We start from the raw sequence: 23,796 nt of genomic DNA on the forward strand, positions 1-23,796 counted from the left end.
TCATGCATCTCCTTTTGTTGACAAAAGTGCTTTTTCTTTGTTTCTTCTGTTAAATGTATTTATGTCAAAAGTTTGAAATAATTACATAGGTTAAGGGTGGGGATGTGGTTTGGATATATTGCTTTTATTTACTGTTGTCCAGTATGTGATGGTTCAGTCTAAATTCACTGAATAACACATCTCTGCTCAGTGTGAGCTTGGGGAAATTCCTCATTTTCTTTGCTGTCACTGGCAGTTTTCTCTTCCTCCTTTGTGGCTGAAACAGGTGCCAAGTGATTGATCACTTCCTGCAGAATATCCTTGCTTTCACTTGGAGGAAGATTGCTGAAATAATACTGAGGTACCAGCTCTGCAAATCTGGGGAGGAAATCACACAAAAAATTATTCATTTTTAATTGATTTTTCAAATATTTGAACGGTTATTTCCAGGCATATCTAAAAGAACTACAGAGTTGATATTTAAGCCCAAAACTCTGCAAGAATCCAAGATTCTCTGCAAGATGTAGCAGGAGCTTGTGCTTTTGGTAGCACTGAAAATCCTCAGCCTGCACTTGAGCTGCAATGCAGTTCCCAGTGCTGCAGGCTGCATTAAATAGGACTTTCCCTGCTTTAGAGCAGAGTGGTTCAATAACATTATGAAAAAAGCTCTCCTATGAACATGGCAAATAGAAAAGATTGGAGAGTGAAATGTATATTCTTTGTGTAAAGAGAATTTTGCAGAAGGAGGATAGGAGGATTCTGGTCTCTCCCTGTATACATAAACAGGCCATGATTTAGCTGGCTGGGTACAGAAAATATGTTAAGAAAAGGATTTACTGGAAAATAGGTTTTCAGGGAGCAAAGACCTTTCCAGCTGGATTCATGTGTGAGTACACTGCTCTGTTAACTCTGTTTGAATTTTTTTTCTGTATATTTTACCTTGTAAGAAACTTTTGCAGCTCGTAATGTGGGCTTTTTCAATTGATTACAGTTACAGTGACAATTATTGACAATAATGAGGGCCTGAGATCACACATCTTCCCTTTTTATTTTTATTATCCTCCCAAAGTGATGATTTTGTGGCTTAAGGAGTGAAGGAGGGTTGCATCACAGTTCACTTACAGATGAGGGGAGATCTCTGAGACAACTCTGATGGAATTGCCCTCTGAGATGCTGAACTCATGGAATAAAACCCACTCTGGAATCCTCCTGGTGTTGCAATAGGATGAGAAGGGGTGGAGCTGGGCCACTTGTTTGTGTGTTAACATTAAATAGTTCCCTGAGCCATCCACATCACGAGCAATCTAAAAAAAACCAATGGGGGGAGTTATCCATGACTGAATTGATCAGTGCCTTTTAGATTTAAAACACAAATTAAACTTCCCTTCAGATATTTTCAACTGGAGCCTCTTCCCAAGTTTGTGTGGGAAAGCTAGGGAGTGGATACCATGAAATGAGATTTAGAGAAAATGTTCATTTGTGTATTTCAAAGGAAGCTGCAACAAATAAGTACAAAACTATCTGAGTTTGGCTTTGCAGGTCTGTGTGAAAACATACAAACATGTATTCTTTAGCACATGCACTTTTCATAGACTTTTAAATACAGTGTGTCAGGCCATGAAATGTGCAGTTGGGAGAGGTAATTTTTGTGTGGAGACTGTGCACAGGGATGTGAAGGAAAGCCTGGGGATTCAAGTGGGAATAAATCAGTCTAGTTTACATTTACAATTACAGTTAGAGTGCCTTCCTGAGATGAGGCAAGCTGTCTGTTACGCACACCTAAATATATCCAAGTCATTTCTCTATTTCCAGGCAATTTTCACCTTCAAAAAGGAGACAATTCCTGAGAGAATATTGCAATTTCAAGAGGTTTTTTTGAGATGTAGGAGTTCTTTTGAGTGAAAGGCATATTGGCAGTTTTTTTCTTGCTATGGAGAGTGTGAACTCCATGCAGTGAGAGATGAACCCCAGAGAAAAGGCTGAAATGAGAAGAAGTGTTTGATACACTGGGAAAAAATGTCTTTTATGGTAATCAAGAGATTTCACTAATGAACTTAAGTTTTCTGAAAGCATTCTACATAATTTAACAGTGCAGGAAGATGAAACCACAGTGTTTTTCCTTACTTGCATGAAGTAACCAGATAAAAGAGCTTTCTTAATGCTTAGCAGATTTGCTTCTGATCCAAAGTCTGGTTCTGAGATGGGAAGTTCAATGCGCTTCATGATCTCCACCAGCTCGGCTCTGATCATCTCTGCCATGCTCAGAGCAGAGCAGCTCAGGAAATACTCACAGCACCATTGCTCCCTGCTGAGGTCTGTGGGGAAAAAACAACGTTTTGGCTCAAAGCAGAATCTCACTGATGCAGAGGTGCTGCTCTGTGCAATAAATGCTCTTGCACTGCTGCAGATGATGTCCAAAATTCTGGTAATGAGCCATACAAACAGCTTAGGCTCAGCCCACAAAGTAAGTGGGCAATACTTGATACCCTCGTTTAATTTTATAGAATTGCAGCTATTTCTTCCTGAATCTAATCCCTTCTTTGCTCTGTTATGAGTAAAGCTTCCCAGAGAATGAGTAGCAATTCCATTTTTCAGGCCTTGTGGATTTAGGCCAGGATATGGAGATGAATCCACTCTGGTAAAGGACTGGTTCTCCTGGAGCTCCCCTCAGCATTCCACATGACTGAACAGGAGACAATCCTGCTTCCCTGTCCCAAGTTTTTACTCTGTGAGTGCAAGTTTATCCCTCTGCTGTCTGAGCCCTGGACTCGGGCTAAATGAACTGGAGCAGGGGAAAATGCAGTGAAGAGTTTCTGCTGCTCTGCAGTCTCCTGGCTTTTATTTGTGTTCTGCAAATGTGGACTTTACTGCTTTCCATTTGTCCCTTAAATTTTCCTTTCAGTTCACAGCTATCCTGTTCAGTTCACAACTTTTTTAGCTGTGTTTTGGGCTGTTGGGGGAATTGAGGCCCTCCTCAACAGCTTTTATTCATCCTAAACTTGGAATCTGTGCTTCTACAGGAGGAACCATCATTCTGGTTTTGAACAGTGCCACTTCAAAGGACAGTTGGAATAGTGGTTATGGATCCATGTTGGGTAAGAGATGCTGTCCTAGGACGTTTAAAATTAATTAGTAAATTAATATTCATCAGCAATAGCTACTCCCATAGGTTTCTCCCTGCATACCAGCAATTCTAGAAAGATTCACCAGATTTTTGGGTTTGTTTTTTTCCACACTGGTGCCAGTGTGCTTATTTTGGCTCGGGCACACTTGCCTGGCTGTGTGGGGCTGGCAGTGGCTGCCCTGAAGGCGTTGAAGACGTTGATGAGGGTGAAGTGATCTCCTGCAGGGTGGGAGAAGCGGCGCCAGCGGCTCCGAGCGATCTCCTCTGTGCCAGGAGGGGCGTGCAGGAAGCAGCTGGGAGCTGAGGGAAAAAACAAGCCAGTGGTGAAAACACAGAGGTGCATGCACAAAACCCCACTGGTATTTTTGAGTTTTTCCTCCCTCAGTTGCATTTAAGCCCCAGTATTGGAACAGTGCTGAAGAACTGAACATGCTGCATTCACTAAGGGTTTATTTTGTGGGTGTCTTTCCAGTCTTGTTTTGTGGGAATCAGAAAAACAGAAACTCCCACAGACACTGAAGGGTTTGATCTGCAGCCTTGGAAGGAAGCTTGGATTGATGTAAAAATACAATACACAGATATTAAGCAGAAAAATCATAAACTCATATTTCTGTAGTTGTAAGTAAGAATATGCCTGAAGTAAGTGAGAAACTGCACTGATAAGATGGTGAAGGGTTTCTAATGCAGGGGTGGGGTTGTATGGAATAAGCTGAGAGTTCAGAAGTGAGAACAGAAGCAGATGTGTGCCTGTGAGGCAGAAGCCCATTGGACAAAAGTATCCTCAGTGCAGCAGAAGTGAGTAAAGGTGATGGGTCAGAAAAGCAAAATAAACCCTGTGGCAACTGTCCATTGGGTTAGAAAGTTCTAGATTGCCTTGTAACAAAGAACTTGTGACTGCTTCTGAGCTATGGCAGAATGCTTGCTCCTCTGAAATCTCAGGGCCTCTGAGACTGATGTTTGTCTGAGCAATGAATCGTTCTTAGCCTGAAAATAGTCCCATCCCTTCATTTCTAGCTGTGACAATGATATTGTTTAGTTAATATGTACTGCAAACACAAAAGAGCAGCTTTCTCCCAGGCTGATGCCAAAAAAGCTTCCTAATGTCACAACCTAATTCAGCCAGAATCCAACAAATGGTTTCTTTATTATAAAAAGACATCTTTTGATTTAATGCCTTAATTTGCCCCTCTATGTTGAAATTTGTGCTTTCCAGTGCATTTTACTTTTGTGTCTTTTGAGCTTTTCTAAAACTGAATTGTGCCTCTGCTCAAACATTTACATTTGTTATATGTACTTTAGAAAAACATCACAAGTTAAAAATCAACCCAGTTTGGGCATAAAAAGTTGTCCTACAAGGAGAACAACTCATGCAGCCTGACAGCCTGTGTTTCAAGTGTTTGCTGCCCAAGACTCCAAGGTTATATCAGTTTTAGAAAATATTTGAAATAGAGAGACAAGATCACAAAGTAATTTTTTGTGGGTAAACAGTTCAATGTTTTATAATTAGAACTTCCTTTATTTTGCTGCACTGATCAGTCACAAATGTAGATTAGAATAAGAAAGTTTGATTTTGAAGGGATGTTTCTGACAAAAGGGAGAAAGCCAATGGGCAGCTGAAGCCTGGAAATGGAATTCTCTGTGGGAATTCTTTACTTAGCTTTCATTGTATCCTTACAGTTAAAACTTGAACAGTCAAATATATTCATTTACTTGAAGTAAGCAGGATGAGAATAACAAAAGTTTGCTTTTGTGGTTAGACTTGGAAGGAGTCTGGATTGGGCAGGTGGCACAAGGTCTGCAGTGAGAGCTGAGCCAGGAGTACCTGTGACCATGGCTGCAATGGTGAGCATCTCATCCACACACTCAAATTCACAGGAAGCCAGCAGGGACTTGGACAGCTGAGGATCCAGGGGGAATTCTGACATTATAATCCCAAATTCAGAGAGGTTTCCATCATTGTCCAGTGCTGCCAGATAATCCAGATCTTCCAAAGCCTGCATCAGGCTTTCAGGAGCTAAGGAAAAGGGAAGAGAATTCCAGTTCTTGAGAGTGCTACACAGGAATGAATGTCTGAACTCTCATTGTAATATTTCAGCTGTGGGAAAATGAACCTTCTGCTTATTGACAGTGCTTAAGAACAAAAAGTAATGGATGAATGAAAGGCTGAGAAAATTCTGGAGGAAGAAGATAAGAGGTGGTAACAATCATAGAGCTGTAAACCACTTTGTTGATACTTTTAATGTCAGAACAATTTTTGTCAAAAGCCCAGACACAATCCTCAATACCCTTAGACTCTGTCAAAACTCCTTCCATTATTGGCAGATTTTAGGTGGGTTTTTTATGTTTATTCTTTTTTTAAGAGGGGTGGTTACATGTGAGGGGTGCTGAGATGCAGAACAGGTCCAGGAACGATCTTTTTTAACCAGAGGAGATGTTCTGATATTTGCAGATGTTATAACTGTTATTCTTGCAGGTATTTGGAGTTCTCTTGGCTGCTTTTTTAAATTTTTTACTTTTTTTGCATAGATTCTCGTAACACCAGAAGAAAAATGGGAATGTAGTAAAAGAAAATGTCTCCCTAGCAATTGGCTGTACTTTCTCACTCCACAAAATTCAGTGTTCAGTTTTCCCTCAGTGTGGGTTATAACTCCCTTACAACCTCCATAGGTAGAAGTGAGAACAGTGAGGCAGCAAAAATAATGAGGGAATATAGGAAAATGTCCTGAGAGGACAGGATTAAGCAAATCAACACTTAAAATTAGGAATTGAGCAGGTCTGTAGGAAACCTGATGGTGATAAAAGGAGGTCAAACAAGCATAGAAGAGCTTTATGTGGTTGAGAGAGGGACCCTCAAGTTTAAGTTGCCAGGCCTACACTACAAAAAAATATTTTCAGAGCACTAAAAACATGGTGGAAATTTGGGAACTCCTGAAGTGTGAAGGTTCTTTAAGGTTCTTTCCTCCCAGCTCTTTTGCAAGGTAGATTTCTATTCCAGGTTATATTGAATGGTCAATACCTTTCATGGGTAGCAGTTCATTTACATTCACAACTGCTCTCCAACCACTGCAGCAACTTTCTCCTTACTCCAGCCTGAGGATCTGGTTGATAATTTCTCAGTTTTATGGATAACAAGTTAAATTTGAAGCTGGTGGCAGAAATTCCACTGCAGCAGGACTTGGCCTCACCCCCAGCCCTGGGAAGCTGCACTGGCCATTTGTCAGCTGCTGTCAGTCTGCACATGAATGAGGAAAAAATCCCTAAATAAAATATCCAGGCCACAAGCACAGCTGCCCACACAGGCAGGGGGTGCATTTGCACTTGGAACTTCATTAGTAGGTAACTACAAATAATTTCTTGCATTCATTAAGAGTGGGAATGTGTATGGCATCACCAAGACTAAGAGGCTGTAAGTAGCTGCTAGGTCACATTTTGCCACACTTTCCCCACACATTTTGCAAGAAAATCTTGAGATCAGGTTTTGACTTCATTGGCAGTGAATTGTTTATTGCCATCTCTCTGGAATTAACCACTTAAGAGTCAAGGAAAAAGTAAAATGGGACGCAAACCTGTTGCTTCTACCCTCAAGGAAAAAGTAAAATGGGAAGCAAACCTGTTGCTTTTACCCTCATTCTGTTATGTCTGAAGGGGAAAAATAGTTTATTAATTCCCCTTACATAAGCTTTTCCAGAACTTCTCCAGCATCTCAATCTGCTAATGTGACTTTGGTTAAGTTTAAAACACCCAGTTTTCAGACAAATTCTCTCAGGAACCTGCAAATTCCTTATGAAACTGCTTCATTTCAGTCTTAAGAGTTCTTCCCTCTGCCTGAAAAATTCTATCTAGAGAGCACATTTATTATAAAAAATATGGAGTTTAGTGGGATAAACAATGAGCCCTTGCAAAAATTGAAGCATCTGAGAAGAAAATACTTAGGAGTTTTAAAGAAATGAGAAGTAGCAGCTGCTGATGAATATGAGTCAGTGACAGGAAATAAAAATCAGTGATTGAAAATCAGAGATAGTAAAAGGGTCATTCAGATGTGTAGTAATTACTAGGAGATCATGGAAAGCTATCTTCCAGAACTCAACAAAGTAGTTTGTGCTAGAGCTCACAAAATACATGGTTATATGGCAGCCAATTTCAACCCCCTAATGGCATCAGTAATTTGCATTTTTATGCCCTAGAGTTAGTTGTCTTGAGATTTATAAGCACAAATTACTTCCCTGTCTTGCTATGAGTGTTCTGGAAAAAAAAAAAATAAAAAGAAAAAAAAAAGATTACTGGAGTTTTACTGCTCTAGAAAGGACAAGACAGTAAAGGTGGATTAGAGCAGGTGAAGGAACAGTAAAAAAGCAAAAATAAAAAACCAGAGTAGGGCTTTTTAGGGCTTCTTGCCAGCACCAGCCACTGCTGCCTTGAGGTGTGAACCACGAGGATTTGTGACTCCACTGCTGCTTTCACAGCAGCAAAGCTCAAAAAACCTCTCAAGATGTGTCCTGTGCTTTCAACAAGAAGCTGTCAAATCCCTGGAATTTTAGAAGGTATTTACTAATCTGAGATTTTCTTTCCCTGCTCTGTGTTCTTTGGCTGCTCCAGACTGGGTTGCTCTGGACTCATTTCAGGAAATCTGACCAGTTTTATGTAAATACAGATCCTGCTTTTGATCCTTCTTAGGCTTAGGAAAGCAAATATATAACTTAATGCTATTGTTAGCACTGGAATCGTTTATCTGAGAGTTTCAAGCTACTTTAAATTATGTTCTTGGTTTCAAATTTCTGTAACTTTGATGTGAACAGAGTAAATTCTGTCTCTAAAGGCAGCTACACCTGTAGTCCTCAGCACCACATCCCAGATGGCTGAAATGCAAGTGCTCAAGGTGTGAGCAAATAAATTCCAAAGTATTATTCCTGTTGCATTGGGAAGCAGGTGATTTAGGGATTTGGTCTGTAAAAAATGGATATTAGAGATAGGAATGAAACTTAAAAGTTGTGATTTTTAACAGTCCATTTAACTGCTCTCTTGTGCTTCTCTGGAGATCCACAGCTCCTGTGTTCTGGTCTCCTACTCTGCAAATGCTGAGGATGTAAAATACCTTTTTTTGATAGATCTTTTCCTTCCAGAGGAACAACTTTAAAAAAAGAGCTGCCATGGATGTCAGGTGAAGGGATGTTGTATTTAAGGAGTTGATGCTCTGCCTGGCACACCCCAGGTTTTGCAGGTTCTCTTGGGCTGAACAGCAGAAAGAACTGCCAAAGTAATTACTGCAGGGAGAGCAGTGCTGGGGAAGGGTGTTTGCTGCTCCTGCCTTCTAACACTGCTCCTTGGACAGAAAACTGAAAACATCGAGGAGTCTATGCCAAGTTTTCCTCAAACTATGCAAAGATTTTTCTTCCGGAAGCACAAGTTTCTCTGTCCTGGTTCTCTTTTTTTCCCCTGTACCTTCTGAGTCAGGATTTTTATGTGTCTGTTTTGCTCTGAAGGCACCAGTTATAACTATTACTTTGAAGTGATAGTTGATCATTAAAAATTACCTTCCCAAACTCATCCTTTGCAGTATTTCCATTCCCCCTCATGCTGCTTCATCACTCCTCCAGTCTGGCTGGTGATGATCCCTGCTGTGCTTTTCTGCCAGCAGGGACAGCCTGGACAGGGCCTGTCCTGCCCTGTCCTGACAGAATTTACTGAATAATGTCTGCATACACCATTTAGTTGATGAAATCCAGAATTTAATACATCAAAGAATTAGCAAGTAAATTTAAGATAATAAATCTGCCCTGAAGTGATCTCCGTTGAGCAGAGCTTACGTGGTGCATTGAGTTTCTGTCTTTGACAGTCCCCAGTGAAAATATGTCAACAATTTATTTTTCTGAAACAATTTGAAATGATGTAAATCTATACAACTCTTGTTATTCTGGATTTTCTAGAAATATATTCTCCAGGGGGTTGTGAAAGCATAGCTGTCAAATGTCATGGTCATGACCATTGACATATCCTTTAATCTGAAAATTGTTTAGGGAAATTCTGACTGAATGAAGAATCTGCAAATGCTTTCCCCTTGATCCCACAGAGAAATTTTACATGGCTTCATCTTTCTAATGATTCACTTAGTTTAAATAAGGATTTTCCAGTGATTTACAAAAGTACTCAACGTTGCTGCAATCTACGGGACTGGAATTCTTTTGTCCCCTTATAAACCCCAGCAAAGATCTATCTGATTTACTGATCAGAATGTAAACACATCCCTGTTCTAGGGGCACAGGAATCCTGATTTACTGATCAGAATGTAAACACATCCCTGTTCTAGGGGCATAGGAATCCTGATTTACTGATCAGAATGTAAACACATCCCTGTTCTAGGGGCATAGGAATCCTGATTTACTGATCAGAATGTAAACACATCCCTGTTCTAGGGGCACAGGAATCCTGATTTACTGATCAGAATGTAATCACATCCCTGTTCTAGGGGCACAGGAATCCCTCTGATGCACTTTGGAGCTGCAGTGCCAGGTTCATTTTCCTCTGCCTCATGAATTCCAGAAAGGGGAACGAGCTCTGCTGCATTTGCTGCTCTCGATTATGGCATGAATTAAATGCAGCAGCTCTAAGCCTGACATGTTTGTTGCTTTCATAATGCAGTAATGAGTCAGACCTAATCCAGGCTTTTATTTCTCCTCAAAGAGCAGTGGGAAAAAAAAATCCCTTGTGCACATTGTTGCTGAGCAGAAATAAAATGTTTTACTGATGTATTTTTTGTCTCTTATCTGCTGCACGTTCTCCATGTGCAGGAGACAGATTGAGAAGTACTTCTTGCTATGAATTCCAGTGTCCTTCTGATTTGTTTGTTCACCAGCTCATGCCTGTGTCTTACTCTGTCATCTCAGTGAAAACTTGATATTTTTTTAGGATAAATTCACCTAGAATTTACAGAATCACCAGGTTGGAAGAGACCTTCAAGATCATCAAGTTCAAGCCAGCCCCAACACCTCAACTAAACCCTGGCACCCAGTGCCACATCCAGGCTTTGTTAAACACACCACCTCTCAGAACCCCTAAAGCCTCCCTGTGTTTCAGCTGCAAAGACAAAGTGAGAATGTTTGTTGGACAGAAACAGAGCAGAGGAAGTCTGTGGCACACAGGGGATGCTGCAATGATTTTCCTCCTTTTACTCCAAGTGAACTCAGCTCCAAGGAGGTGGAGAGGAATGGAACAGCCAAACCCATGGCAGGGATGGAACTGGGTGATCTTTAAGGTCCCTTCCAGCCCAAACCATCCTTGGGTTTGTGTGCTTGAACGCCTGATGTGTTTTGAGTTCTGTGAGTTGGTCTAACACAAGAACTGACTCCCCTGACAAATTTATCCCTTGGGTGCTCCAGTTTCTTTCAGAGAATTTCACAGCAGGCACTCCAAACTCTGTGTTCTGACTCGGGGAGTTTTGCACTCATCTCTGGAGGGTTCTGTAGGGATCAGTCCAAGTGCTGGTAGGAAAAAAGTTCACTGCCTGCTCCAAAGTGGAAAGAAAATCAATGTGTGATGTGTCCTGGTTAAAGGAAAAGCTGTGCTGGATCATCAAAGTTGTGTCTCAAATGTTTAATTGTGTAATGCAGGAAGCAGCCAAGGAAATTGTGCAGAATTTCTCTTCTCCTTTCAGAGCACCCCTGCAGTGTTTGTGGGATTTTTCCTTTGTTCAGCCAGTTTGTTCACTGTACTTAGTGGACAATAATTTAGTAATTCCTAAAACTGTTCAGTACTTGCACCTGGCACTCTTGATTTAGTCAGCAAAAGCTTTATCATATGTGATGTCCATCCAAGTAAAGCCAATTCTTTCACTCATCAAATACCTTCACAAGTTTTTACACATCAGGACAATGTTTTCTTCAGCTGCATTATCCAAAAATACAGCCAAAACTTAGAATTCCTGTATCTGTGAAACTAGCATTTCATTCTCTCTGAATGCTGTCCCCTTTAAATCCAAAAATGCCAAATGCTTTCCCTCATATAATTCTACTAATTCCTTCTACAGTTCAAGACCAACTTTCTTCATACCCAGGAAAAGCATTCATATGTTTTAGTATATTTTTTTAATAGTAAAATATATTTTAAATTTGAGTGGGAGCAAACTACTCCATAGGCATTTTCCATGCAGATTTTGTGGGTTCAGCACAGGAGATGACACAAGGCCAAAATGCTCCAATTCTCATTGGTTTTGAATTAATTACCATCAGACTGGTCAAGGTTTTTCCTATTTCTTTTAGGCATGTTTCTGCTAAACATACACACAAAGGAAAATTAGATTAATTTTTCCTAAAAATTCCACTTAACCATCTATTGCAACATCTAACAGTGAGAATTAACACTTTATTACTGATTAATCATAGTGAACAACATAAAAGAGATCATTCCAATTTTGTGTAAGTGCACAAGGAAAGGCAGAATAATATAAAAAAATTTCCTGTTTGCACTGGAAAATTTTCAAGAATGAAGGCAGCAATCCTCAAACCAATGAAATCAGGGCTATTTCTCCCACTTTAATAGGTTTCAAAGCAACAGCAGAATCTGCAGTGGCACTTGGGGTTTGTGATAAGCCAGAACAGAGGAAAACATCCTTTCATAGAAAAAAACCTAAATTATGAAGTCAAGGGAAAAAAAAAAGGCAACTTCCTTCATTCTTTTCCCTCAAAATGCAGTGTTTTCCCTGGCTAGTATTGAAAGTGTATTTGGGTTTATTTTATAAGGAATATTGTCCTTAAGGAACAGCCCATTGTAAATTTGAGGTGGGAGATGCTGCAGGATAAGGAGGAAGCTCATTTCCTCCACACACATCCCCCAGGTAACAACAGTGCTTTATCTGGCTTGTAAACTTTTGATTAAAGGAATATATTTCATTGGATATCTGTACAATACCTTGTACAACAGGGCACAAATTTTCTTTGTGGGTTATAGGAAAATAATATGTAACCTAGATGAGAAGATACTTGGAATATTGATTTTTTTTAGCATTCCAATTCCATTCAGATACTTTATGGTCTTTTTTTCTAAGTGCTACTGAGCTGAGAACTGCTGTAGCAGGTAAGTGGGAAAAGCAGGGTGATATTATTACAAGTATTTAAATAAAAAACAATCCTGTGAGTGACAGGGTAAAATTAACCTGGAAAGAACTTCTAAAATAATGATAAAAAAATGATAAATTGGTGAATCCTCTTACCCGGGCTGCTAATGAAGTCACAGTGTGCAAAGCCTGCTATGTCCATCCTCTTCAGGAACAGGACCAAGCTGGTGAGGTTGGATTCCTGAACTTTAGCTGGAATTTCTGCCTTCATTTCCTTGTGTGTAAATTCTTCAGGGTACAAGCAGAAGATTTTCCCTGGAAGAAAATTCAAGAAAATTACCTTTTTAAAAATGCTTCCTCCTCACATTGCCACACTGATTGCATTAATTAATTTGAGCTAATGGATTGAAATTTTGAGCTAATATTTCTACCTGATGGAGACATGCCCAGAATTTGTTTATGCACCTCTGCTTGACTTTGGCTGATAGGCTGGGTTAGAACAGAGTCTGCTCTGATTCTAGGATTGTACACCTTCAAATGAAAGAGATACCAAGCATCAGACAAGTACACAAGGGCTGCAAAAATATGAATGGTCTGTACTGAATTTCTCTCTAGGTCATTTTACAGAAAGGGTAGTAACAGTTTTCATTTCTTTTTGTTTCAGCAGCTTGGGAAGGAGAGCACTCAGCACCCTGACAAACTGACAGATGTTTTGCAGTCACTCTAAGTGTGCTCTGAGATAAATGTCTTTTTTTACCCCTGAAGAAATGTACCTTACTGAAGCAGAAAATGCTATCATCAAGAAAAGCATCAGAAAATATTATTTATTTCTTGCAGTGACAGAATCCCAACATTTTCTGACAGCATTTTGCTCCCTAACTCCAGATTTTTGTCTTAATACTGAAATTACAGGAGATGAGGGCTGTATTAGAGATATATGATGCCACGTTTTATAGTTATTTTAATTATGCTTTATTTGGATTAAGCTGAGGAGCTGATTCACTCCCTGCTCTGGCCACACGCCTGTGGTGTCCAGCAAGACAAAATTGCCAGGATAAGGCAGCTCTCTACTCCTGCCTTATGAGTCAACTCCATCTGCTTTAAGCAGATTAAAAAAAAGATTAAAATAATTAAAAAAATATCCTTCAGTGCAGGGCACAAATTTCTTTTCCTGCAGGTGAATTGCTGATTTATCCCAGCTGCAAGGATCAGGAGGGATTTTCCTCTGCACTGAAATTTTCCTGTTCCCCCCATGCTCAGCTGACTTTGGCTGAGTGGGAATTTGAACTGGTGAGGGAGGAATATCACAGGACTGAACAAAAGAATTGAATTAAAGGTAAAAATTGCATCACTGACAGAGGTGATTTGGTAGGCATCAGGACTGTTGGATCTGGTTTGTTCCCATTGATTTGTATTTTAAATTCACAAAATTTGTTGCATTGTACTTTGGGCTTCAGGTCACCATGACAGTGAAATTCATTTCTGCCATTCAAAAAAATTTCAGTTGTAGGAATAAGTTTAAGAAATAAGCATGGTCTAATTGAAAACTGCTTTTGGGCTCTTCTTCCTGGCACAAAAAACTGTAACTTCTTTAAACCTGCCTTGAGACTGAGTTAGTTCATAATTCCCAGTTAAAAACCTTTTGAAATGACAGATTTTTGCAATGCAAATGAAAGGTACTGGTAGTTCCCAAGCTTTTCCCTGAACTACTTGCAAGGCCAATCAGGATTAATGATCCCTGCTCCAGAATGTTAGGAACACTTAACTCCAATTTTGTTTATTCCACCTTGTACTACAGAAAGGAAATATATTACATTGTTTCTTTTGCCTGTTACAGGAATTTTTATTTTAATCAGGACAGTCACAAAACCTGTAGTAGTGCAGCTCTCCAGTTCATGTTCCTCCTACACAGTTACTCATCCCTTAGGACATCAGTTTTGTAGAAATAAAACAAATGAGATTTTTTTTTTTGCAGCTGCACTAATCCTTCCCAGGGTGGAAAACAAAAAAAAAAAGAGCCCAAACTTAGAATGAACTGGAAAATCAATTTATTTCATTAATTTATCTAATTATTTCTAATGCAATTAGATAAATTGCAGCATTTGGATGGGAGCACATGTCCAGGAGGAGCACAAGCAGCTTGAAAAAATAGAGATTCCCTGCGTGGGCAATTACTAGGTCATTAAATAAGGGATGAGAATAATCTCCTAAACCAGGAGATCTGCCAACAGGTGCCTAAGAAGTGATTGTATTTTGCTTTATGTATAAAATACTGAAGAGAGATTCATGACTGATAGGCCAGAACTCAGGTGAGATTTATTTTGCAAACAACCTGTCATGGTTTGGTGCCCAAATGAGTGGAAGTTTCAACAGGAAGTGTTCATCTGGCTTTAGAAACATCAAAAATCCAAATTCTGATTGAATTTGGGAAATAACTGTGATTTCTTGCTTGGTTTTCACATGAGATGTCCATGAAAATTATTTAAATTCTATTAAATTGCATGTTAAAAATATCATAGAAGCTGTGCTGTGAAAGAAGAGAAAACCACATGATCCTCTAGAGACTATCTGCATTCATCTGAGCTGCACAATTCCCTCTCCCCTGCCCTGAAAAGCCCTTTTGCAGAGTTTATTTTGGACAAAGTGCTTCTGGTTCCCTTCACTGACCTTTCTTGTCTCCACACCAACATCGATGACAAAAGTCACGTTTTTAGTCCAGATCAGAGGTTCTCCAGAGCTGGTGGTGAGTAGCACTTTCCTCCTGTATTTTTTGCAGCATTTCTGTTTGTTTTGAATTAGTTTGGGAGGCAGGTCTTGTTTTGTGGGGTACAAAGGGATGGGGATGAGTTCTCCAAGATCTGGGTTTAAATTGGGTTGTTCCTGTCTGATCATCTGAAAAGCTTTTTCAATTTCCTGGAATCAAGAGAAATATATTTTTTTCCTTATAAAACTGTCATATTCTTAGTCCAATTGCAACACACAACATGATCAAAATATGTAGAAACTTCCCTACTTTCCCTTAATTATTATATTTGAGAAGATGTAATTATTGTAAGGGTTTGAATTTTTTCCCCCCAATGATTAATAAACCCTATAAAGATTTAATAAAGTCAATAAAATGTCCCTAACTTGTGTTGATGGAACATCACCTTTAAAAGAGTTCACAGATCCAGAGGTTGGATATGAATCTTTTTGTTGTTGTTCTAGTGTTTTGTTGCTGGAGGGGGTTAATAAGAAACCATTTATGTTCTGCATGATTTTTTGAAAGGCATACAAAAATAATTCATGGCCTTCCTCAGTCTGAAAGGGAATTTTTTTAAAAGCATTTTTATTAGCAAAGGTTTTGCAAAATTGAAAAGCCAGACTGAGTTTCTCTTTGAGAGTGACAGCACATTTCCAGCAGTTATAGGTTGAAAGTGCTCCATAAAAATTGTTATAAAGATACAAGAGTGACATCTAAGAGCAAGGCTGGCAGCAGGGCAGCTCATAAATCTTGATGTTCTTGGTTAATTCATATTTTTGTTTAGTTTAAAAGACAGTTGAGTGCTTGGGAACAGTGAACCATTACCACTATGAAACTTTAAATCACAGTTAAACAAAAATTCATGGGATGTTCTGGTTTGTAATGAGTGTTCTGTTCATTGTGAGAGAGAAAAATGAGTGATCTCTTCTTGGCAAGAAAGAAATTCTTATTCTAGTTTTGTGGGGAATTTACCTGTCAAAAAACCCCTTTAAGCAGAAATGAAACTTTTGAAATGGAAAGAGAGTGTGGTTTTTTCTCTAACATTATCTACTGTAAATATGGGGACTAACACAGAGAATTCATCACTTTATCATTTGTAAAACTGGTGTCTATAACGTTTAAAAGTGATTATTGACATTATTAAAAGTGTTTCATATCCATCCCCCTTTCAACAGCGAAAAGCAACAAACACTACCTGGGTAGTTTGTGGTAAATTATCTTTGCTGTGAAAAGTCATTATTTCCTGGGGAGTTTGTTGTTCTAAAGCAGATTTAATGACACACACTGGAAGATTGGGGATCATTATCAGGAAAATAATAATAATAATAATAATCACAAATACTGAAGTATTGATTTGGTTGTCAGGTTACTTTGACAGCTATAAAGGACCTGCTGGTGCAGTGAATTTAGGGAACCACTGCTGTCTACAGAGATTCAAGGTGTCACTATTTAGAATGGCCAAGCCTCTGCAGATTCGTGGATTTTCTGTCACACCTCTGGAGTGACATTTTCCTCCTGCTGCTGTGCACATAAATGGTTGGGAAGAAGAATCCAGATGGAAAAATCTCCTTTGGGAGGTTGAAGGTAAAAACCACCCCTGTGCTGTAGGGCATTGTTGGAGGCTGGACCTGTGTCTGTGTGTCCATTCCCACCCAACAGGGATAGCACAAACTGTGGGATGCCCGATGCCAGGACAGGTTATTAAATCCCTGCCCCTGTGGCCTGTGTCCCTGTGTGCTGCTTCTACAGCTTTTTGTATCACACAAAAGGATGGTGACCTTTCTTTAAACCTACAGAAAAAAATATATACTTTCTACACAGTATTTATATGTTATATAGATATTTTATGTGTATAAAACACAGTGTTATGTATGCCATGACTTCTTTCAAGGGAAACCCTGAAATTACAAAACCTGGTGGCACATCTGCTGTCTTAGCTACTAAGACAGCAGTTTTTTTATTTGACTTATAAATACCTTAGCAAGGCATTTATAGGTCAGATTAAAAAAACACATTTCCTGATTAAATTCAGAAAGAGAACAGGTTTGATTCCTAGAGAGGCTACCTAGGACAGAGGCTAGACAGAGTTAAAGGAATAAAGCAGCTATTTATTAAAGGCCTTCACTGGATACACCCTGGGCAGTACAAGAGCCTGGCCAAGGCTCCACCCAAGATGGACAATGAGTCACGAGGTTTCACACTTGTATAAGTTTTGGTCCATTTCCATAGTGGGGTTAATGTTGAAATGTTGTTGCTTTCAGAATATCTGACTGGAATGGACAGCCAGGAGTTTAATCTAAGATTCTTTGTGCAGTATTTCTGCATAAATATAGGAGACTATATTGATTCTATTTCTGATGTAGACAGACCCAAGATGGATGGCATGTCACGATTTTTCACACTTTTATAAGTTCTGTTCCATTTCCATACTGGGGTTAATTGTCCAATTACAGCTCCAGGTTATGAAGTCTCATCCTCCCAAATTGCTCTCCCCAGTTTGCTGTTTGCACTTTTTGGGCCTGGAAAAGGATTGTTCTGTGTGACTGAGCTGTAAGGAGAACTGCTAACACCTTATATGACGTTCAGAGTTATTTCCTAATGCAGTCCGATTGTGGAAAATACGAAAGCTAAAACTTAAGGCATCAGTTGAACAACTCACTTGCTCAGATGCCAGGAAGATGACGATGTCCCCCTTCTCCCTGGCGTGGTGGATCTCCAGGAGCAGCCTGAGGGCAGGCAGGAAGGGGTCCCCGTGGGGGCTGCAGGAGAACACGGCCTGGGCGCGGTGCCTGCCCCGCACGCGCAGCATGGGGACGCTGCCGCAGAAGCCCTGCAAGGTGCTGCACATGTGGGGGGCAGTCAGCAGCACCAGCCTCAGCTCTGCTCTGGCTGCCAACACCCCCTTCAGGAGGCCAAGCAGGGCATCTGTGGCCACAGTCCTTTGGTGCACATCGTCCAAGACGATGACGCTGTAGCAGCTCAAGAGGGGCGTGGACATCATTTCCCTCTGCAGCATCTCATCTGTGCAGTACCTGCAACACACACACACACAACACTCTACCAACAGAGTACCAAAAAAGTACCAAAAGTCTTGGATTATTATTGTAAGAAATTCATTCAGTGTCTTGGAGGCAGCTTGGTTCTTTCTGTTCCAACAGGAAAGGTTTGATAAGAACAGGGAGTATTTTTAGTCTCAGTTACATGTTCAAATCCTTCCTTTAGCAGCTACAAACCTGATGTGATTCAATGACACTCAGAGACACAGTGGTGGAAAGGATGCTCCAGGCAAAAGCAGAAATCCTCCTGCCCTGAAATCATCTGTTCATCTTCCATCACATGCCATAAACAATTCCTGAGCTAGGAACAAATCCCTTTGGATGAGGAAAAGAAGGTGCACTTGAGGCAGAGTCAGAACCAAGATGAGCAATTAATTTATACCATAAGGCCCTTCTCACTTCTATCCCTGCTGCTGACAGGTTTTTTGAAGGATATTATTTTTGTTGTGTTGCTCAGCAGGACTTGGAATTCTTGAAGCAGATTTTGATGTGTGAGAGGAAGGGATTCATCTCCCTCTCAACAGGAGCAGCTGCAGGAAGTTCTCCACAGACAAAGGAAGGACAGACACAAGGAAGAGTGGTGGAAATTGATTTTCAGAAGTGGTGAGTATCCTCTTCTTCACTGGAACCCAGGAGCTGAGAAAAAAACTTGTGGTCTAGATATGATACCTTGTGCCTCCCATATTAAGGAACCAGAGAAAATAACTCATAACTTTCTGAGAGGCTCAAAAGCTGAATCCCTGTGTTCCTGCTGTCTCCTTCCTGTACTTGCTACATTAAGTGCATTTCTTATCTCCCAAAAATCCCCCTGAATGCTATTTTCCTCTTCTTGATGGATATACCCTCTTCTAGCCATGTTTTTTGATTGCTTTTGAATTTTTAACTTTACTTCGGGAAAAATTATCCCCTGTTCTCTTCTGGTAATGAACACTCCTGAACTGGAAAATAGAAAATTAAAAAAGCAGAGGAAAAGAAAAAGAGATTACTGAGGTGCTTCATGACGTTTTGCATGGACAATAACATTGCCCACTTAAATCTCTGCTATGATTTACCCCAAAATGCCTCCTTAAAACCTTTTAGTGCTTATTGATTAATCACAAAATCTCTGCAGAAGAGAGGAGAGAGCTCATTCATTGCAGTCTGAAACTCCCATGTGAGGGGAGGAGCGGGGCAGGCTCTGATCTGTGCTCAGGGGTGGCCAGGACTGAGGGAATGAATGGCTGGAGGGGTTCAGGTTGGATTTAGGGAAAGTTTCTTCCTCAGAGTGTGCTGAGAATGGGCACGGCCCCAAGGCTGCCAGAGCTCCAGGAGTTTGGACAACACTTCCAGGGATGCCCAGAGTGGGATTGCTGGGGTGTCTGTGCTGCACTGGATGATTCCTGTGGGGTCCCTTCTACCTCAGTGCACCATTTAAAAATATTCTACAACTTTCCAAAGCAGCTTTGATGTTTATTTACAAGATCTGCAGCGTTGCCAGCTGCCAGCTTCCCCAGCCACACCTTGTCCCGAAGGCCTCCAAAGGCACTGTGAAAAATGCCTATTTTATGATTGGCTTTTTGCAAATATTCAAATGAATATTATATGTGTTGTGTTAGAAAGTGATGCTGTATTAATTCTCTTATGTAGTGTGTTAAATATAGTTTTAGGTTATAACAAAATGTTAAAGCAGAAACTATGCTATGTAGGATACTTTATTTTCTAAAGAAAGGACTGTGAGATAGCAGCCTCAGGACACCTGAATTTTTCAGAGAAAGGGAATTTATTGCCCCATTATCTGGAGAAACAGAATTCTTCCTGTCTTGCTCAGGCAGGATGATGCTGTCAGGATTCAGAGGAAGAAGTTGACACTGCCCAGACAGAATCCTGTATTTGAATGGAATTTATGCATCATGGATGAGGTGTATGAATATGCAACAGGCTATTGCTTTTATGGGTTAATCCTCTGTTAACGTGGGTCCTTTTTGGGGTTTATGGTGCCCAGAAAAAGGTACCTGGACATCCGTAACTCTTTGTTTCTATTGTCTCATATTGTCCTAATTCAAATAGTCCAAATTATCATTACTCTAATTATATTACTATTTTTATAACCATTTGATTACTATTAAACTTTTAAAATTTTAAAAACGCGGGATTGGCACCAACCTGAGGATGGTCTCGGGGCCACAGCAGCTCTCGAAGGGCACGCAGTATCCCACCTCATGGCCCACGCCGAGCTCCATCTGATCGGCCACACGCAGGGCCAGCGCCACGGCGGCCCGGGGCAGCACCTGCGTGCACACCACGGCCCCGCGGGGCTGCAGGGCCAGGCAGTGCTCGGCACACCACTGAGGGACCTGCGGGGACAGCAGGACACCAGGGTGAGAGCTGGGTGGGCTCTTGGAAACCCCCGCGGGGCCCGGCAGTGCTCGGCGCACCGCTGAGGGACCTGCGGGGACAGCACAGCACTGAGGGACCTGCGGGGACAGCACAGCACTGAGGGATCTGCGGGACAGCACAGCACCAGGGCAAGGGCTGGGCGGCATCAGCACGCTCAGTTCCTTTGGAAACCAAAGCTGTGAGCTGAGCGAATCAACGTTATCAAAAGTGCTTCGTGGATTTAATTTTTTTTTCCCCTGTCATTTTTTTTTTTTTGTAAAGAGGAACGGCTGAGGGAGCTGGGGGTGTTCAGCCTGGAGAAAAGGAGACTCAGGAGTGCCCTCATCACTCTCTGCAGCTCCTGAAAGGTGCCTGTGCTCAGCTGGGGCTGGGCTCTTTCTCCAGCAGCACTGACACAACCAGAGCACACAGCCTCAAGGGAAGTACAGGTTGGATATCAGGAAGAAGTTTTTCACAGAAAGGGTGATAAAGTTCTGGAATGGCTGCCCGGGGAGGTGGTGGAGTCCCCATCCCTGGGTGTGTTTAACAAAGCCTGGATGTGGCACTGGGTGCCAGGGTTCAGTTGAGGGGTTGGGGATGGGTTTGACTCGATGATTTTGAAGGTCTCTTCCAACCTGGTCATTCTGTGATTCTGTGAATTCTGTGAAAGAGCCTAATAAAGGAAATTAAAATTAATATAGTGAAAAACCAACGATAGCATTTTCCGATCCTTTATATTGGGATAATGGCTTTAAAGACTAATTTTCTGGACTAAACGCATGTTTAGTTTAAAGATGGTGAGGTGTACAAACTGTGGGGTTTGTGTTTGATTAGATTATAATGGAAATTACTGTAATTTCTTATTAGTCTAATTTCCCATAGGCTAATTGCTGTTAGGAGCTCGTCCCAGGACTGGAATTCTGAACAACTGGAATGTTCTCAGCAGCGTGGAACAGCAAAACCGAGCTGAGCGCTCGCTGCTCACAGGGCCTGCACCATGCACGGGAATTACCCATGTCAGCTCTTGGAATCTCTTAAATTCTCAGCATGGAGTAGAATGTTTGTCTGGGAATTGCTCAGCTGGACTCAGGTTGGTTGGAATTTGCTGCAGAAGGGGCCTCTGGGGAGGAGGTGACAGCAGGGTCACTGCAAGCACATGCTGATGGATGCAGCTGCTGCCTTGTGAAGGCTGACCAAGAACAGAGGCTGGACAGAGCTAAAGAATAAAGTAGGGATTCATTAAGAGGCCTCAAATAGATGCACCTTGGGTAGCACAACCCAAAATGGTCCCAAAATGCACGGCCGGGCACGGGGTCTGTCACTGGGATCAGTTCTGCTCCATTTGCACCTCGCAGTTCATTGTCCCATTCCAGCTTTAGCCCCTGCAGTCCCACCCTGCTTGTTTTTCTCTCTCCAGCCCACGGGGTTTGTGCTCTTGGGCTGAGATTTGGGTCATTTGTCCTTGGTGCCCAGCTAGAGAAGGAATTGTTTTGTCTCCCTGCTCTGTTCAGAGAACTCACCATCCCCTCAGATGAAGCCCAGACAGATAGAATCTGAAAAATGTGAAAGCTAAACCTGAGGCATCACAGCGAGGTCAGTGCAGTTCTGTTCAGGGCTGGCTCAGCAGCAAACCTGCCCCTGCTGGATCATATCCATGGAAAACATATCCCAGGATTTCAAACTGACAAATGCTGCAGCCAATACCTGTAACTTCAGATGAATTACTCTGCAAACACATAACTGAAACTGAACTGCTCCAGGAACTTACACAGCAGCTCCTTAATTTATATATTTACTAGCAGCAACACTGGAGAATATCCATGTGCTGTTGTTATGAGAAATTAAAATTGCATTAAAAATATTATTTTGATGGATGTATTAGGTTTCAAATCCTTAATTGAATCAACATCTAAACCTAGGTTCATCAGTCACATATAATTTATTTCTGTATAGTTACATGCATTTCTAGAAATCTTTAAAAACCAACCCACAATGTGCTACATCTTATTGAAGGTTCCATAAAATTTGCCTTGTTAAAGGACATTTTAAAAGCTAACATTTCTTAGCAAGTTGTTTACTATTACACAAGTTTTTTTGTGTGTAAATTACAGGCAATAACAAGGGGTAAAAACTTGGCACTCCAAAAATTATTTGTGTGTGAATCATTTTTATGGGAACATAGGAATTTTCAGGGAGAGGTGTGATGTGTCTAGTTTAAAATGTGATTTCTAGAAGTGTCCAGCATTGAAGTCTGTAGGATATATGAGATGCCCTGGAACAGCAATTATCCTGCAGCTCTACCTGCAAGAAATTTTTCTCCTGATTCCAGTCATAAACAACAGTATTTTGGCTGATAGCACTTACTTGAAAATTCTTTTCTACTTGCTGTGAAAACAGACCTGGGTTGTTATATATTGTTAAAGCAGAATTTCATAGTCCTGACTGATACTTGTGTGCTTAGTCTCAGCTGAGATTGTGGCTTCAGTGGTTTCTTTTAACAGGAGCTTTGTAAAGTAATTTTGTGCTGTTGGAGAGAACATTTGCTCCTGGCTGAAGTGGGGGAAAGACCATTAATTCTCCCTGAGAATCAGCCCTGCTGATTCCAATCCTTCATTCCCTGGGAATGTTTTGTCATTTTATCTTATGACAAATCCCCTGTATTTCTTTCCTGATACAGCATTAACCAGAACAAAAACACAGAGTAACTTCAAAATTTTTTGAGTGCTTGAAGAAAGTTATTAAAATGTTTAATATATTTTAAATCTGTACTTGACTCCATTAATCTTTATTCACCTTCTGCATTTCACTTTCCCTTTCTGGCCTTAATGCTTGGATTACAATAGTTACAGTGACTGAAATTCATACCTCATTAAATGTTCCAAAAATACATTAAAAAACCCCAACCAAGTCTGTTGTACTGACCTGGGAGCTCTTGCCAGTCTTAGCATCTCCTGACACAATCACAATTTGATTATGAAGCAAAGTTTCCATGAAAGTACTTTTTTCTTGCCATATTGGAAGCTCTTCTCTCTCTTTCATCAGTCTGTAATAACGGGAGGAGTAAGGCAAGCCATCAAAAGGATTAAGCTCTAAATCTTCTCCACAGACAAGAATTTCCTCTTCATCCCCGTCGCTGCCGTCGAGTAATTCTGAAAAGCAGTGGTTCTCTAGAGAAGAGGTTAAAAACTCCATTTTTCTTACATATATTATTCCCAGCAGAAGCACATTAGTGATGGAAAGAGTCCTTTGTGTTCTGATTGATCATTTTGGCCCCCTAAACCTGAGCAAATCCATTTTTCCTCGCTCCAGGATTAGTATTTCACAGCTCTTGGGTTTAAAAGTCCAGGCTCAGTGTCCAGCTGCCTTTGTGATCTGCTTGTCTCACTCTGGGTGGTTTAACAACCCCAGTGAGCCTGGAGAAAATATATTAAAAAAAAAAAAATCACCCAAAAAAATCTTCCAAATGGCAGCAATGGAACCAGAAAGAGAAGCT

General features: G+C 40.8%; 1 protein-coding gene across 1 annotated transcript; it reads right to left on the reverse strand.

Annotated features, from left to right (window-relative positions):
• Window positions 1–95: 95 nt before the first annotated feature.
• Window positions 96–23,495, reverse strand: DHX32 (DEAH-box helicase 32 (putative)). The gene is made up of 11 exons (XM_031059886.1): window positions 23,226–23,495; window positions 20,091–20,281; window positions 17,552–17,924; window positions 14,817–15,062; window positions 12,581–12,680; window positions 12,306–12,464; window positions 4,926–5,117; window positions 3,250–3,403; window positions 2,104–2,287; window positions 1,102–1,283; window positions 96–357 (listed from the first exon to the last, which is right to left on the reverse strand). The coding sequence occupies exons 1-11, from the start codon at window positions 23,493–23,495 to the stop codon at window positions 165–167; spliced, it is 2,244 nt and encodes a 747-aa protein (XP_030915746.1). The 3' UTR covers window positions 96–164.
• Between the last annotated feature and the right edge of the window lie 301 nt (window positions 23,496–23,796).

Source organism: Geospiza fortis, unplaced genomic scaffold (assembly GCF_000277835.1).
Source record: "Geospiza fortis unplaced genomic scaffold, GeoFor_1.0 scaffold452, whole genome shotgun sequence".
Taxonomy (NCBI): Eukaryota; Metazoa; Chordata; class Aves; order Passeriformes; family Thraupidae; genus Geospiza; species Geospiza fortis.

Bases quoted from the DNA above. Each gene is read 5' to 3' on its own strand.
- DHX32 (XM_031059886.1), bottom strand. From the start codon at position 23,495: ATGGAGTTTTTAACCTCTTCTCTAGAGAACCACTGCTTTTCAGAATTA. The intron at 15,063-17,551 runs GTGAGTTGTTCA...TCTTGATTCCAG, and splicing joins TCTTCCTGGCATCTGAGCAA to GAAATTGAAAAAGCTTTTCA. The intron at 12,465-12,580 runs GTAGAAATATTA...ATTTTCTTCCAG, and splicing joins TCTGGGCATGTCTCCATCAG to GGAAAATCTTCTGCTTGTAC.